This window comes from Oncorhynchus kisutch, linkage group LG6 (assembly GCF_002021735.2).
Source record: "Oncorhynchus kisutch isolate 150728-3 linkage group LG6, Okis_V2, whole genome shotgun sequence".
NCBI lineage: Eukaryota > Metazoa > Chordata > Actinopteri > Salmoniformes > Salmonidae > Oncorhynchus > Oncorhynchus kisutch.
The window spans coordinates 56,573,892-56,591,155 of NC_034179.2; the positions used below are offsets into that span (position 1 = coordinate 56,573,892).

The following is a 17,264-nucleotide window of genomic DNA, read 5'->3' on the forward strand; positions in this document are numbered from 1 at the left end:
TGCCCTGCTAAGAGCACAACAAGCCCCTCCAAAAGCAGCCTCCTGGCCCGGACTGGACTCTGTGCACTGGACTCTATGCACTGGGCCCTGGGGCTTGACCTGGGCTAGGGTACCCATGGCCTGGGTCTGGCCTGGACCTCATTACTACTGCCGTGGGTTGTCAATAGAACAAAACCTCCTCAAGGCCCAGTCCAGCCATAGTGTCTGCCAGTCAGTCTGTCACTCTGCTCTGCTTCTGTCCTGTTCTGCAGGATGCCTCTGTATCCTGTCTGCTGATGACTCATCTCCGCTGTCTTCACTGTGGGGTAATTATTGTATTCTTGACCTAGTTCATCACCATGTGGAAGGGGTTATGGGGTGGACAATGCATTTCATCACACTGGAGGATTTATCTTTAGCAGAGTGCAGTTGCAGTAGATTGACAATGGTCACCTGCCTTTATCAGTTCAAATGTTTTCACGCATTACCTGGGTTAATTGTATTTTCATTAACTTGGAATTAATCATAATAATTTATTTTGTTGTAAGACATTGTATGGAGGATCTCACCGTTAACAAATACTGTATTACTCAAGTACAACAATAAAAAAAAAAACACAATTCAAGATTATGTCTGATGATGACACATAGTAATACTGATGAATGAGGAAGGACGTTAACGTTGTTAATAGAAACACTACAGTTAACAGCAGGGGTAGAAAACAGATCACCTACCTTGGCGAGATGTCACAGCCCTGCTGCATGAAGGCGCCCAGAGAGAACCACAAGCTGTTGAATATCCCAAACTCATTGGTGTGCCCCTCGTTCTGCCCCTGGCCCTGTCCCTGTCCTTGGCCCTGGTTTTGGCCCTGTTGGGACTGGGACTGACCTGGCTCTCTCCTGGGACTGGAGGACGATGGCTGGTTGTGCTGCTGTCTCTGCTGCTGCTCTTGACCCTCCTCCCCATCGGAGTCGTCCCCCTGCCACTCGTACGGGCTGAAGCGACTGACCAGGAAGAGAACCACGCTCACGCCGATGTAAGCAAACACAATGCACATCCAGATCTCGTAGGCCAGAGGATCCAGGAAGGAAAAGACTCCAGGTTTGGACTTGGTAGGCTTCTTGATCATGATGGAGATGCCCAGGGACATGAAGGGCTTGGAGAAGTCGATCACCTCCTCTCTTACCAGGGTGATGGTCAACGGGGCTACTGCCACATCCGCTTTCTAGGAGGCAAGGAGATAATTACGTGTTTATCTATGTATCCATCAATTCAAATCAATTCACCAACAGTATCCCTACACTCAGAAATCCCATCTCTGTACTCGTCCTTCCACCCATAAAGTCTTCAAGTGGAGATGACAAAAGTATTTCCTAAGGTGAGGTGAAGGAATGCAAATAACTATTCCCATGGGCAGTGATTAGCATACACAACAGTAATAGTAAACTCTCTTTTCATAAGAGAGGACTTTCTGAGATATCTCTCTCTAGAGAGCTCCAGCTTACATAAACACTCAGTCTTTTCAAGCTGAATAATAATGAATCGCTTTCAAGAAATATTAGGCTTACTACTCTGAGAGAAAAAACAAAAACCCTCCAAGCGAGACTTGATTTGGTTGAGTCCACCCAGCACCTCTGTCATTGTATGGACAGAACATATTCTACATTACCCTAGACCACACTGTTAGAGCGTATCTTTCATCTCAAGTTCCTGAGGGCAGAGAAATAGGGTTTGACATGATTCCCATGAAAAAATGTAAGATATGGGAAGTGACAGTTTGGTAAGGGACATTTTCAATAACAGACTTCCTGGAATACACATTCAGCTACTGTATTGTGCTCATTCTGTTGCCTGTTACTCAACTTTTTGGGGGGTAACGGGCAACAGCTTCCGACTATTTGGTACCTTACCACTTCAACATTGACAGCCTGTCTGGGCCCATCTGCATTTTGTAGTTATGTTTTGACATGGAGGGAGCTGCTGGACATGTAAATTGAGAGGTATAGTATACCTTTGTCAGAACATATCTTAGAGCTCATAGGGACACATTGTGTCCTGGCTGAAGCCAAGCTGTGACACACTTCTCCGACACATTGTTATTCTTCTCAAAGATGTTTATGTTAACCCTACATAGTATTGGAAATAAATAAACTGCACCACAGTATGTCCTTTGGCTACAGCAGCAACATCACGTACAATGTAGATCTGTACGTGTTCCAGAGAACAGAACAGTATTTATACGAAAAGCCACATTGAATTTGTTTTGTGTATTTAGTATGTGACAAACATCCACTAATGAGATCATTGTCTTTTGTAGACATTTGTTAGGTTAAAAATAGGTTTAAAGTAGTGTCTGGTTGAATATTGAAGCATATCACTGGGGAAGAGCTATAGTGAAGGTTGTGATGCAGGTATTCCCAAACTGAGGTATGCCCAAATCAAATCAAATTTTATTTGTCACATACACATGGTTAGCAGATGTTAATCCGGGTGTAGCGAAATGCTTGTGCTTCTAGTTCCAACCATGCAGTAATATCTAACAAGTAATCTAACCTAACAATTTCACAACAACTACCTTATACAGACAAGTGTAAAGGAATGAATAAGAATATGTTCATAAAAATATATGAATGAGTGTATCAAGGCTGTCGGTAACTGGTGAAAGGAGTCAGGCGCAAGAGAGCTGAGATGCGTGGACAAGGTATTTAATACAAGAAAACACCAGTATAAACACAATACTATGGTGCGGGAAAAATACCGGTACCAGGAAATAAACGGGCGTATTAACAAAACCTGGCAACAAAATTCCAGCCGTCAGATACAGCCTTACAATAAAACACACAGAAACATGGGGGAAACCAGAGGGTTAAATAATGAACATGTAATGGGGAATTGAAACCAGGTGTGTAGAAAACAAAGACAAAACAAATGGAAAATGAAAAGTGTATCGTCGATGGCTAGAAGACTAGTGGCGTTGACCGCCGAACGCCACTCGAACAAGAAGAGGGGCCGACTCCGGCGGAAGTCGTGACAGAGTGATGGTCGAACGGCATAGATAAGATGCAGTAGATGGTATGGAGTACTGTATACATATGAGATGAGTAATGTAGGGTATGTAAACATTATATAAAGTGTAGTACACGCAATGCCGTTGGAGGTACGCCAAATAAAAATGTGATTCACATTTTTTTTCACATTTTCAAACAGTCCATTTATATTTTCTAACGGGGCTATACATTTGGATGAGTTTTTTCCCCTCACCTGAGTAGCCTTGTTTCACTGCCAAAAATCAAATTAAACCATCTAGTTTTCAGCGAAATAACAACACAATGTCAAATACAGTCAAATAATGAACATCAATCACATTAACCGTTACTCTCTCGCGGGAATTCCACTAACAGTCCGTATGTAGCCAAATGTAGCTGCGGCTCATGTTGGTATCTATACTGATGGCGCAAAAGCCATGACAGGGAGACATAGTGGAGTGGTAACGCGCATGCAAGTAGTTGTTCCCGACGCCACTTGGGTACACTGCAACATCCACGAAGAGGCTCTTGCTGCCAAGGGAATGCCTGGAGGCTTGAAAGATGTTCTGGACACTACAGTGAAAATGGTTAACTTTGTTAAAGCAAGGCCCCTGAACTCTCGTGTATTTTCTGCATTATGCAATGATATGGGCAGCGACCATGTAACGCTTTTACAACATACAGAAGTGCGCTGGTTATCAAGGGGCAAAGTATTGAGACTTTTTTTTATTTTTTATTGAGAGACGAGCTTAAAGTTTTCTTTACTGACCATAATTTTCACTTGTCAGACCCCTTGCATGATGACGAGTTTCTCACAACTGGCCAACTGGATTATGTTTTTTCTCGCCTGAATGATCTGAATCTTGGATTACAGGGACTCTCTGTATCTATATTCAATGTGCGGGACAAAATTGAGGCTATGATTAAGAAGTTGGGGCTCTTCTCTTTCTGCATTAACAAGGACAACACACAGTTCTTTTCATCACTGTATGATTTTTTTGTGTGAAAATGAACTCAAGCTTACGGACAATGTTAAACGTGATATAGCGAAGCACCTGAGCGAGTTGGGTGCGCAATTACTCAGGTACTTTCCCGAAACGGATGACACAAACAACTGGATTCCTTATTCCTTTCATGCCCTGCCTCTAGTCCACTTACCGATATCTGAACAAGAGAGCCTCATTGAAATTGCAACAAGCAGTTCTGTGTGTGTGGCAGGCTTATAATGATGGCAAAAAACAACATTTGAGAGTGTGCTGACCCTGTTGCTAGAGGGGGTACGCAGCTGGAGGTTGAATGTTTGAAGGGGTACAGGACGATAACAAGTTTGGGAATAGGGATGGTACAATCGTGTGTACTGTTGCAAACATTGTACCACATTTGCAGCATTCTATTTTAGTTACTGCCAACTTTATAAACCGAATGAGCGGTTACATTAAAAATGACTGTGTCAACTTAAAAAGCTATTATTGTCCTTGCCATTGGATGAGTTCCATGGACTGCTGTGTTGTCGGAGAGTGTATGATAAACACATTTGTCCTCTTAGAGCCTAGTGAGGTGCCTGGTATGTTCATGAGATGGTTACTAACCCCATAAACCAGCTCGCCCACCATCCCGTTCCACATCTTGGACTCAGCGTCTCTGGCTCCATACTTGCCATCGCTCACGACCTCTAGCTTATAGGTGTAGCCCACGTGCTTGGCGATCTCGGCGGCCAGCTCCACACAATAGCCCTCATACTTATCGTTCCCCACCAGCTGCTCGTGGTTCTTCTTTAGCATCACATATGGAGATTCCTTGGAAACATGAAGGACAACATTGATTGTCTGGTTCTTTTACAAATTTTCATCACATATTGCATGCATTCACCATGACTCTTTCAGGGGCATTTATTATAAAGCTTTCCTTGTCTACCTTTCTTTGGGATAATGTACACGATACGGTATACTATATCACCTTCTATGCAAACATTGGGCAGTGGTATAGTGCAATTCTTTTTGATTATGTCATAATTTCTCAATCAAAGTTTGTACTGACAGATGTAGCCTATTGAATATCATTGTAGAATAGGCCTATGCATAAAATGCATCCTCCAATTGCAACATCTGCCTATGACCACATAAAGCATGAAGAAAATATTATATTTTTAATGTCCTCAAACAACAAGTGGCGCGTGCAGTTGATATTTTTTTTGTCTATTCAGCTTCAGATAAGAAATGACTGAGGTGTTTTTGGTGTAACATATTATAGAAATACTATGCTACAGTATATGCTATTATACCGAACCAAAATATAAACGCAACATGCAACAATCTGTCAATTAGGGCCTAATGGGAATACAGATATGCATCTGTTGGTCACAGACACCTTAAAAAAAGGTAGGGGTGTGGGTCAGAAAACCAGTCTATCTGGTGTGACCTCCATTTGCCTGCCTCATCTCCTTCGCATACAGTTGATCAGGCTGTTGATTGTGGTCTGTGGAATTGTCCCACTCTTCTTCAATGGCTGTGTGAATTTGCTGGATATTGACGGGAACTGGAACACACTGTCGTACATGTCGATCCAGAGCATCCCAAACATGCATAAATGGGTGACATGTCTTAGAGAACTGGGATGTTTTCAGCTTCCAGGAATTGTGTACGGATCTTTGTGACATGGGGCTGTGCATTATCATGCTAAAACATGAGATGATGGCGTGGATGAATGGCATGACATCGATAAGTTTGTGGTCCGTAGCTTATGCCTGCCCATAACATAACCCCACCGCCACCATGGGGCACTCTGTTCACAACGTTGACATCAGCAAACCGCTTGCCCACACGACGCCAGACACGTGGTCTGCGGTTGTGAGGCCTGTTGGACGGACTGCCAAATTCTCTAAAATGACATTGGAGGCAGCTTATGGTAGAGAAATGAACATTAAATTCTCTGGCAACAGCTCTGGTGGACATTCCTGCAGACAGCATGCCAATTGCACTCCCCCTCAAAACTTGAGACATCTGTGGCGTTGTGTTGTGTGACAAAACTGCACATTTGAGATTGGCCTTTTATTGTACCAAGCACAAGGTGCACCTGTGTAATGATCATGCTATTTAATCAGCTTCTTGACATGCCACACCTGTCAGGTGGATGGATTATCTTGGCAATGGAGAAATGCTCACAAACAGGGATGGTAAATCAATTTGAGAGAAAAATGTTTTTGAGTATGGAAAATGTCTGTGATTTGACATTTTAGCTCATGAATCATGGGACCAAGACTTTATATTTTGTTCAGTGTATATTTGGTTCTGTTATGTAAAATACTAATGAATCATTATGTGATCTTGCAAGACATTGATTTAGCTTTGGTGTACCTTTACTAATCGAGCATCATTGTGAGAAGTGAGAAGTTTCTATTTGTAATATTATTATTATTATTATTATTATTAAGTGATGAGTAGAACTAATAGGCAACAGATCTTGATGAGGGTTATTTTAAGCGATTTGAACACGCTTTGAATCATGGTGGTGAAAGAACAGTACCGTAACCAAGTGCTCGCATATCGTTCTGGGTTCCTCTGCGCAAGAGGAGTCCCATGGAGCTTTATGAACGTCAAGGCAGACAGGCTGTAAATTTGGATCCTTGATCTCGTTGGTGTGATCATGAGGTTCATGCGGTGGATCAGTTTGTCTGAATACACAACAGAGGTAGTACTTTTCTGTAATTTAAGCTCTCGGACAGTAGGGCGATTCAAGTGCGTCATACGTTAGCCCCAAGTCCATAACAAACTGTTTTGAGGACAGCCGTTTTAGAAACCCCTGGTAGAGTATTCTGTCTATCTTGCTATGTTGGATTTGGCACGCTCAAAGTGGTCAAGCATCTGACCGACGGGCCTACGCACACACACACACGACTACAGTTATTCATAATTCACGCCACTGCCAGAGAGAGAGAGAGAAGACAGGGAGGAAACCACCATTTACCTACCTATAGGCTGCAATAGCCTACATATTTATGTAGTTACTCGTTCTATCGTTTTCATGGAATTTTTGTGGTAATTAAATCAGAATAAAATGTACTTAAATATTTTTACCAGGCGTGCTACAGCAGCACTACATCCCTGGCCATGGGGCTTCACACCAATGTATGTACATTTCTTTGTGTAGCCTACAGGAAGGGGCCTTCAAATGGCATTATTCATGGCCACCCTCTCGCACCTTCTCCTTAGTGTGGGTTGACGCAGATCTGATGGGCGAGCAGCACTCCTGCTATTTCTGGCTGGCCAGGCCGGGGTGACTGTAAAGGGGCTGTGTGGAGCTCTGCCCTCCAGATAAAGCAGAACAGAGCTGCTGTGAAAACAGCCCTCATGGCAAGGCTACAGGTGGACACAGCATAGCGTACAATCTGGAAATAGACCATAGTGTGGTCGAGATGGTGGTGTCAAAAGGACAGAATTAAGAGTTTAGATTAGGCCTGAAGCATTTTGAAACAGGTAAGGGCTCTCCCTCCCTGATCCCTTCCTACCTCATGTAGATAACTTGACCCACTGGAATTGATAGACCATTTCAACAGGGATGGCTTACATGGATGAATGTGCTGTACAAAATAGAAACCCTGCAATTAGGATATGAAAAGTTTAAATAAATACAGTCTCCAATTTCTCTGGGATAGTTGCCAATCATTTCTATCCCTTTGTGAATCTAACCAAAAAAATCCCTATTTTTCAGTATAGCCTTTCCACCTGGCCGTCATTCTCATGCCAGTTCGTTCGACTGGCAGTGTTATTCAGCACAGCCGACGGGACTGATCAGAGGTGACCTGAACCTCTCTGATGTGTTGATATGGCAGAGCTACAACGGAGAAGCTGAATGCAGTCACCATGCAGAAAGGGAAAGAGCATAATCAGCAGGCTTGCCAACTCTGACCGCTCGGACTTCATAGCCAGACAGGAGAGTCGCTTCTGGGACAGCCCTCAAAGACACACTAATACCACGGCTTCTGCTGCCAGGGCATTGTCATATGACAACATGAGAGAATTTGTGTATCTGTTCTTTTGCTGCAGCTACCTTCTGTTTACAAAGCTGTGCAGATATCACTAGGGCCAAAAAATACCGACAGTTCTCAGGACTTTGTAACATCATACTGCACTGCCATACTGCCACATGGGTTGATAAAAGCGACTCTACTGTTCTGTGTTTCCGTACCAAACGCAGCTTTAAACAACTGTCGTCTTTTGGTCCATGGAACATTATCACCATACAAACACAGAGGCTTTCAGTGAAGCTAGTGAGACTCACAAGGATAGTGGTCACAACGTATGTCCTGTTTTGCAGTCCGAAGAATTCTTCAACCACCGGCGTGTATACGGCTGTGTTCACATAGTTCTCATTCTCATTCCAGTAGCCCACCTGCAGTCGGAAGAGGTACAGTATGTCAACACACATAGCAGAGGAAATCCTACATTTCTATTTATAGTGTAATTCGTATGAATATACTGTAGTGTATTGTGGGGATAAGCACTTCCCTTAACTCATATGGTTAATCCCCTAGCTAGTCCTTAAGCCATACTCCGTGATAACCAACGCCTCCTACTGTACTTCTTGGCCAGCCTGTCCTACTCTCAGGTTGTAAGACTGTATTGGTGATAACATTAAAGAGAAATATACAGCCATCTTAATGCACAAACTCCCTGCATACTAAACGATAAGAGGAATTTGCTCCACATATGCAAGATCACTAAGTTCTATAGCTAATGTGCCTCTGGTTGTCATGTGAAATATAAATGGGTATATTATAAACTCAAAGAACTAGGGTAACTCATTTTCTGATTCAATGTAAAGAAATTATTTGCATATGAATAACATAATATGAAAATAAAACAACTACGCTATGAAAGCAAATACAGTATGTCACATTCTGACATGACGTGAACATTGGAGACACTCATTATAGACAATGCCATTTTGTTCATTTTACTGTTATGTTTTGCTTGGCTCCAGCTGTTCTTGATGCTGGGCATATTGATAGTAAATGACCAGTCCATTTCTATTGAAAAATAATTTGTCATTAACATTAAATCAATCATTAAATCAAACATTTAAAACAAATCTGATGGATTCATTCTACTGTGTCTACTGTGTTTAGGTCAAATATCATACAGTAACTGTACACAATAGATTTCCCCTGAGGATGATAAAGAGGTTGATTGATAATTCTAGAGATTATAGACAAGTCCAGATTCACCTTCAGTGGTCCACTTGGGCTCAGCTCCATTATGCTGACTGTGAAGTTGGTCCGATGGCCTTTCTCGTTAAACTGGACATGTCCAGTCAATCCCTCAATCCGAACCTGTGGGATAAACCAGATATAGACCAGGATTGGTATGAAGAACTGCTAACTCTCGGAATCTGAATAACGCTCAAGGCTTTTTAAGTACAGTACACAAATAAATCAACATCTGCTACATTTCACACAATACTGTATACATCATCATAGCTACAAGCAAAAATAGCATGACATCATTTTTCTTATCTCAAGAACACAAGATTGCTATCTCAGGATTATAATATTACCAGTTGGTTGGGTTGACATTGCATGATGTCTAACATAATATAAGTCTCCAGGTCACAAGATAACTATCTAAGAATTACATATTGCTCATAGGCTTGCAATTGCTGTTTCTCAAAATGTTGGTGGGCCTGAAACTGAAGGTTTTAATGCAATAGTACTTAATTAAGATGATATTGTATTTTATTGCATTGTATTTTATTGTATTGTACAGTATTTCTCATTGTCATACATGATTCATTACCTGTGCGGCTAGTATTGAGTTTGAATCCAAGTCATTGTCATCCAGCTGTGGCTGTGGAGTGTGTGATGCTAACTGCCTACCTGCTGTAGGGCTCTCTGGATGTCGATACCCTGGCCCCAGGGAGCTGGTGGGTTGGCCAGACACTCGCCAGCATTACCTCGCCGGGAAATGTCAATACGCTGCTTCCGAAGGTTCTGAAACGCAGTTGCCATGACGCTCACTCCGTCGTATGTGAGGGCTCCTGTGTACTGAGAGTGCAAATCCGAGGGGGCAACATAAGAGGCTAACATGCGTTTATTGTAACCTTGAACACTTGAATAGGGAGATCTCTGAACAATGAGACAGTTCGATCATACCTTCAGTCTTCCCTTGGGTAGTTTGAGGTCTTTGCTGTCAAAGTCCACCCACTCCTCTATGGCCTTGCTGACATTTTCGTCAGAGTAGTTCATTAGCTGGAACCCGGTGATATTGGCACCACTCTTCTGAAACTCGGTGAAGTTCATGTCCAAAAAGCCCTAGGAAAGAAACCAAAGCAAACTTGAGCTAAGTAAACAAAACAGAGCCAAAAATGTCCCAGCTGTAATGATGGTGCAGATAATTGTATGACAGTCTCTTTTCAGAGTGCTGGTATTGAAAGTTTTGATTTCTCAGAGCTGCTATTCAGCTGTTCAACCCCACTTGAGAAGCCAGAGATTAAAAGTCCACGCAATCATTACAAATCTATGAAGCGCAGGACAAAAAAAACACTTTTCTACAGTTCGACGAGCAATCTCCGCAGCTGTCTTTTCAACTTCATCTGCCCACTTTTGTTATATTGATTTACAAATATGACTACTTATATTCATGCAAAGATAGAATAACACAGTTGTTTCAAGTCAAACACAGGACGGCACTCTCACAGTCTTCAAGCACGCGGGTAAGTGTGCATACTAAAACATACAGCAGACACACATCAAGAAAATTGCCTGAGGACTTCAAATTGGTACTTCAAAATTGAATTGTTCCTAGTGCTTTCTTTGATTGACGTAGGGATATGGTGGGCAACCATGTGGGAGAGACTCCCCTCACCGTATTTGCATTTAATTACCTGCATCTCCTGAGTCTAAATGCAACAAACTACATTAAACCTCCCATCTGGAGTCATACTGCAGCTTGCCTCGGAAACAGGCTTCAGCAGACACTATTTTAATGCTTTCTTTGAATGATAAAAAGTCCCATATTCACATATTTCATTCTTACCCCGAGGCTACAATTAATCAGAAGAACGCTGGAAGTATAGGGGATCTTCACCGGTTGATAACTAAGATCAAGTCTTGTTACATAGGCCATGCTTAATCAATAAAGAGAGGTAGTGTGAATGTGTTTGTGAGTTTATGTTTGTGTGTGTGTGTGCCCCCCTCCAGAAAATAGCTCCCATGGTAATGAACCGCAGGGATCCTATTCACACAGAGTGTTGCATCTTGCTGCCTTTATGATCATCATTATTCTAGAGTTGACAGCTCCCCCGTTTACTGGACCCAATTATAAACTAAGAAATCCTACTTGTACAATTGCAGTTTTGGGGTGTTTCTTTTTCCCATAGCACAATCCAATTATGAATTTAACAATCCTGCCTGTGAAGTCACTGTTTTTTTTTCTCTCTGTTTCACAGTCCAATTATGAGGTCTACCACAAATGTTTCCAGATCTCTGAGTTGAGCCCTCTAGAGTGCACTTTTAAACCATGCTCTTGACATGCAACCTCAATCCAAACGTACTGCATCCTCTCCTAAAGAAGTACTCCGTATAACACACCTAAAAGTTAACCCAACATACCACTAAAGCAAGATGCTAGCTTGTTGCCTCTAGGGCGACAGTTAACTTCAGATCTCTGTATGAAGCTATGCTAACGTGAGAGTCAACCATAGCAATACAATAACTTACTAGACACTACAGTTCTATTTCTATGGAAATGTCTATGCTTACAGTACACCTGGATACAGTAAGTGTAAATGCAGAAGCATTCTAACAGAGTGCCTTCTGCCTCATATTTATTGTATCTACTATAAGCTCATAAGGTCCCTGCTGAATTTGATTTACCATCACAGTGCTTATCATTTTAGCCTACTAACAATAATAAAGGGATGGTGGCCAATGAATATAAACATCAAGCAATGAATTGATTCCATTAATAATGGAGGAATAACTTCTGTTTAGTTATGCAAAGGAAACACACACACACACACACACACATTCCAATACCAAATACATAAGCACAAGTATAGTGTAAACATGCACACCCTTACTCTTACACACGCACACACATTTACACACCCACGCACGCACACACACACACATACATTTTCCTACACATAAAAAGCTCAGAGCCTTGCAATTCCTTGCAGGAGGATCATTCCCTTGCTCAGCAGGTAATCAGCCATCTGTCTACATTGTGTTCTGCATAGACAAGCAGAAGCGCTACAGTCAGTCAGATACAGAGAAGATGAAGAGGCACCAATACATGGAGCAACGCCACCATCGATTAATCTAAACAATCAGTTTCTATCAATGCTGCATAAATTTAAGCTACAGTTGTGCTTCAAAGTGTTTGATCCGTCAGTGGGGATGGAGTTATTATTTTACTTCTCACTGTGGCATCTGTAGTGTTGTGAACAAAACAAATTCATACAACTTTCACAGTAGTGTTTCCTAACTGGGAGTTTCAGTCATATATACGATGACATTTGAAATAGATTGAAAATAAATCATGAAATTGTATTATGCAATGGAGCTTGCATATTGCATTGAAGCTTCCATCGTTTCAGAGAGGGCCAGACTTACCAGGTTTGCCAATATGTAGTGATACTTTTTTAGGTTTTTCTTCTGAGCAGCGATCTGGAAAGGATAATAGAAAGGAAAATGATGTCATTTGGATCAAGCATTTTGCATCACGTCTAATGAAGATGAGGCTATTTCATTACAGATGTGGATTGAAGCGTCCCATTAATCGTGGTCATCCCAAAATAGGAGCTAATTGGTCCCATATTTGAGGAATTAATTGTTCATCACCCATCTCTGCCTGGATGTCTGAGTAAAATATCAGGGCTCAGTAGAAAATGGGCAGCTGGAACAACTCACCGTGGAGGGCTGGGAAGGATCTGGCATATGTCACTGTGGGAAGCCCAATTAGATCTTTAATGAATACATGTGCACAATCTGCATCAAAATCACTAGTACACCTGTGATTGACAGGCCCGGGACAGCCTCTGGCTGGGGGACACAAAATGAAGCAGCCGTCAGGGTTAATTGAGCCTGACCACTGATTTCCAAAGGCTCATCTGAAACCTACATGTTTGTGAACATACTAATTTCACTAGCTCTCTGCTATTCAGACACCATGGCTGCGTTTACACAGGCAGCCAATCTCGTATCTTTTTCTACTAATTGGTATTTTCCAATAATTGGCAAAGGATCAGAATCGGGTGACCTGTTGGCAAAGTGGACACAGAGGAACTTGTATGACTACAGGGCCTGTTCTGCTCAATATCATGTTGATGTCAAATACTAACATCAGCATACAGCTTCTGTCCATTGGAAAAAGACAGTACTAAAGAGATCTTACATATTCAAAATAGCTCAAGGGAACTGTTCTCTCTCTCAAACAAGATACACAACATTTATAAAAAGATTTTGGATGGTTTTGAAAGATAAAAAAATATATATACTGTATATATTTTTAAATATACTCACTGTGGGGATGACATTTCCAGTACAGTAAATAACTTTTACCAGGGAACTGTTGTTGTTCCCGGAGAACAGACTGATGTTATGATCTAAAATCATACATATCTTTCTCTTCACTACAGACCTCTCTCCACTATCCCCTGTCCAGAGACTGGTAATGTATAGCACAGAGACACCATCAACATTACATGTTCAAACTGAATCCTTTTAACCCAGGGGAATTGGACTATATGGACAGGGCTAAAATGAAGTGTTTCAATGCAGAAGAAATATGGAAATGCTTAACCATGGTTCCAATTTTAAATACAGAACTGTTGAGATTATGGGAACATTAGACTAAACATCAGGACACAACTGTTCACTTGACACAAGAGGGAATACAAACATTACTTGATTTTATGTGCATTTGATCTTCACTGTACTTTTTGCTGCATTTGTTGATAACTAAATCTGAAAATACACTCAGATATTCTTGGAAAATTTGGGGTAGGAACTGTCCAAAGTGTGTACAGTTCCTAAGTAATTTCAATGCACTTTGGTGACTCAAAGAGTCTTCAACCACAAGTTGTTTTTGAGTTCTCCTAGCTGTGTCGTTGAGGAACTAAAACAAGCACACTTAGTTTTGGCCAGCATCCCCGCCTTTACACAATTACTGTTGTTTACACAATCCAAAAACGGCCCATTATAAATCTCAATCTGGGTCAGGGGGAAACATTTGTAAGCGTGTTCTATTGCCAACATGACTAGTTAAATTATAAAATACAATCTTAGTGTTAGGCTTTCACAAGGCAATTCAGAAAAGCGGGTTGTCATTATGTGCGGTTCATCTCAAAATTTCTTACAAATACGAACATAGGCATTCTTGTAACTGTACATCAAACCTGTCACGCCCTGGTCAAAGTATTTTGTGTTTATCTTCATTTATTTGGTCAGGCCAGGGTGTGGCATGGGTTTTTGTATGTGGTGTGTTGGTATTGGGATTGTAACTTAGTGGGGTGTTCTAGTTAAGTATATGGCTGTCTGAAGTGGTTCTCAATCAGAGGCAGGTGTTTATCGTTGTCTCTGATTGGGAACCATATTTAGGCAGCCATATTCTTTGAGTGTTTCGTGGGTGATTGTCCTTAGTGTCCTGATGTCCTTGTTCTGTGTTTATGTGCACCAGTATTAGGCTGTTTCGGTTTTCGTTACATTTATTGTTTTGTAGTGTTTGTATTTAGATTCGAGTTGCTTCAATTTAATAAACATGGATCGCAATCTACATGCCGCATTTTGGTCCGACTCTCCTTCACACCTAGAAAACCGTTACAGAATCACCCACCACAACAGGACCAAGCAGCGTGTCAACAGGCAGGAGCCGCAGGAGAAGCAACAGCGGCAGCAGGAGCAACAAAATGAGGAATGGACATGGGAGGATGTTTTGGATGGCAAGGGTTGCTACACATGGGAGGAAATACTGGCTGCAAGAGATCGCCTCCCATGGGAACAGGTGGAGGCACTTAGGAGAGCAGAGGCAGCCGGAGAGAGGAGCCGGCGTTATGAGGGAACACGGTTGGCAAGGAAGCCCGGGAGTCAGCCTCAAAAATGTATTGGGGGGGGCTCACAGGGAGTATGGCGACGCTAGGTAGGAGACCTACGCCATGTCCTGTGGTTACCGGGGGGATAGAGAGACCGGGCAGGCACCGTGTTATGCTTTGGAGCGCACGGTGTCCCCAGTGCGGGTGCATAGCCCGGTGCGGTACATTCCAGCTCCGCGTATCGGCCGGGCTAGAGTGAGCGTCGAGCCAAGTGCCATGAAGCCGGCTCTACGCATCTGGTCCCCAGTGTGTCTCCTTGGGCCGGCTTACATGGCACCAGCCTTGCGCACAGTGTCTCCGGTTCGCCTGCATAGCCCAGTGCGGGCTATTCCACCTCGCCGCACTGGCAGGGCGACCGGGACCATTCAACCGGGTAAGGTTGGGCAGGCTCGGTGCTCAAGAGCTCCAGTGCGCCTGCACGGTCCGGTCTATCCAGTACCACCTCCACACCCCAGCCCTCCGGTAGCAGCTCCCCGCACCAGGCTTCCTGTGCGTGTCCTCGGCCCAGTACCACCAGTGCCAGCACCACGCATCAGGCCTACAGTGCTCCTCGCCTGTTCAGCGCTGCCAGAGCCTTCCTCCTCTCCAGCGCTGCTGGAGTCTCCCGCCTATTCAGCGCTGCCAGAGCCTTCCTCCTCTACAGCGCTGCTGGAGTCTCCTGCCTGTTCAGCGCAGCCAGAGCTGCCAGCCTGCATGGAGCAGCCAGAGCTGCCAGTCTACATGGAGCAGCCAGAGCTGCCAGTCTGCATGGAGCAGCCAGAGCTGTCAGTCTGCATGGAGCAGACAGAGCTGCCAGTCTGCATGGAGCAGCCAGAGCTGTCAGTCTGCAAGGAGCTGCCAGTCTGCAAGGAGCTGCCAGTCTGCAAGGAGCTGCCAGTCTGCACGGAGCCGCCAGAGCTGCCAGTCTGTAAGAAGCCGCCAGAGCTGTCAGTCTACATGGAGCAGCCAGAGCCGCCAGTCAGCGTGGAGCAGCCAGAGCCGCCAGTCAGCATGGAGCAGCCAGATCCGTCAGTCTGCCAGGATCCGCCAGTCAGCCAGACTCTTCCAGATCTGCCAGTCAGCCAGACTCTTCCAGATCTGCCAGTCAGCCAGGCTCTTCCAGATCTGCCAGTCAGCCAGACTCTTCCAGATCTGCCAGTCAGCCAGACTCTTCCAGATCTGCCAGTCAGCCAGACTCTTCCAGATCTGCCAGTCAGCCAGACTCTTCCAGATCTGCCAGTCAGCCAGACTCTTCCAGATATGCCAGTCAGCCAGACTCTTCCAGATCTGCCAGTCAAGCAGACTCTTCCAGATCTGCCAGTCAGCCAGGATCTTCCAGATCCGCCAGTCAGCCAGGATCTGCCAGAACCACCAGCCAGCCAGGATCTGCCGGATCCAACTACCTGCCTGAGCTTCCTCTCAGTGCTGGGCTTCCTCTCAGTGCTGAGCTTCCCCTCAGTGCTGAGCTTCCCCTCAATGCTGAGCTACCCCTCAGTCCCGAGCTACCCCTCAGTCCCGAGCTGCCCCTCAGTCCCGAGCTGCCCCTCAGTCCAGTGGGATTCTGGGTGAGGACTACTAGGCCATGGTCGGCGGCGAGGGTGGACTATCCTAGGACGCGAGGAGGAGGGACTAAGACATTGATAGAGTGGGGTCCACGTCCCGCGCCGGAGCCGCCACCATGGACAGACACCCACCCGGACCCTCCCTATTGTTTTGATGTGCGTCCGGGAGTCCGCACCTTAGGGGGGGGGGGGGGGTTCTGTCACGCCCTGGTCGAAGTATTTTGTGTTTATCTTCATTTATTTGGTCAGGCCAGGGTGTGGCATGGGTTTTTGTATGTGGTGTGTTGGTATTGGGATTGTAGCTTAGTGGGGTGTTCTAGTTAAGTCTATGGCTGTCTGAAGTGGTTCTCAATCAGAGGCAGGTGTTTATCGTTGTCTCTGATTGGGAACCATATTTAGGCAGCCATATTCTTTGAGTGTTTCGTGGGTGATTGAGTGTCCTGATGTCCTTGTTCTGTGTTTATGTGCACCAGTATTAGGCTGTTTCGGTTTTCGTTACGTTTATTGTTTTGTAGTGTTTGTATTTAGATTCGTGTTGCTTCAGTTTAATAAACATGGATCGCAATCTACACGCCGCATTTTGGTCCGACTCTCCTTCACACCTAGAAAACCGTTACAAAACCGTGTATAT

At 43.9% G+C, this 17,264-nt stretch overlaps 1 protein-coding gene across 3 annotated transcripts in view; it reads right to left on the reverse strand.

Annotated features, from left to right (window-relative positions):
- The window catches only part of LOC109893020 (glutamate receptor 1), a 78,492-nt gene that overhangs the window by 20,603 nt on the left and 40,625 nt on the right, over window positions 1-17,264 (reverse strand). For all 3 annotated transcript variants that reach the window (XR_004210338.1, XM_020486007.2, XM_020486006.2), the window contains exons 5-11: window positions 12,616-12,669; window positions 10,153-10,311; window positions 9,877-10,044; window positions 9,229-9,333; window positions 8,283-8,393; window positions 4,595-4,801; window positions 714-1,204 (exon numbers count right to left, since the gene is read on the reverse strand). Coding sequence is in view for 2 of the 3 variants with exons in the window: in XM_020486007.2 (XP_020341596.1) it covers window positions 714-1,204; window positions 4,595-4,801; window positions 8,283-8,393; window positions 9,229-9,333; window positions 9,877-10,044; window positions 10,153-10,311; window positions 12,616-12,669 (1,295 nt within the window). In the remaining variant the exon portion in view is untranslated. The remainder of the gene's footprint in view (window positions 1-713; window positions 1,205-4,594; window positions 4,802-8,282; window positions 8,394-9,228; window positions 9,334-9,876; window positions 10,045-10,152; window positions 10,312-12,615; window positions 12,670-17,264) is intronic.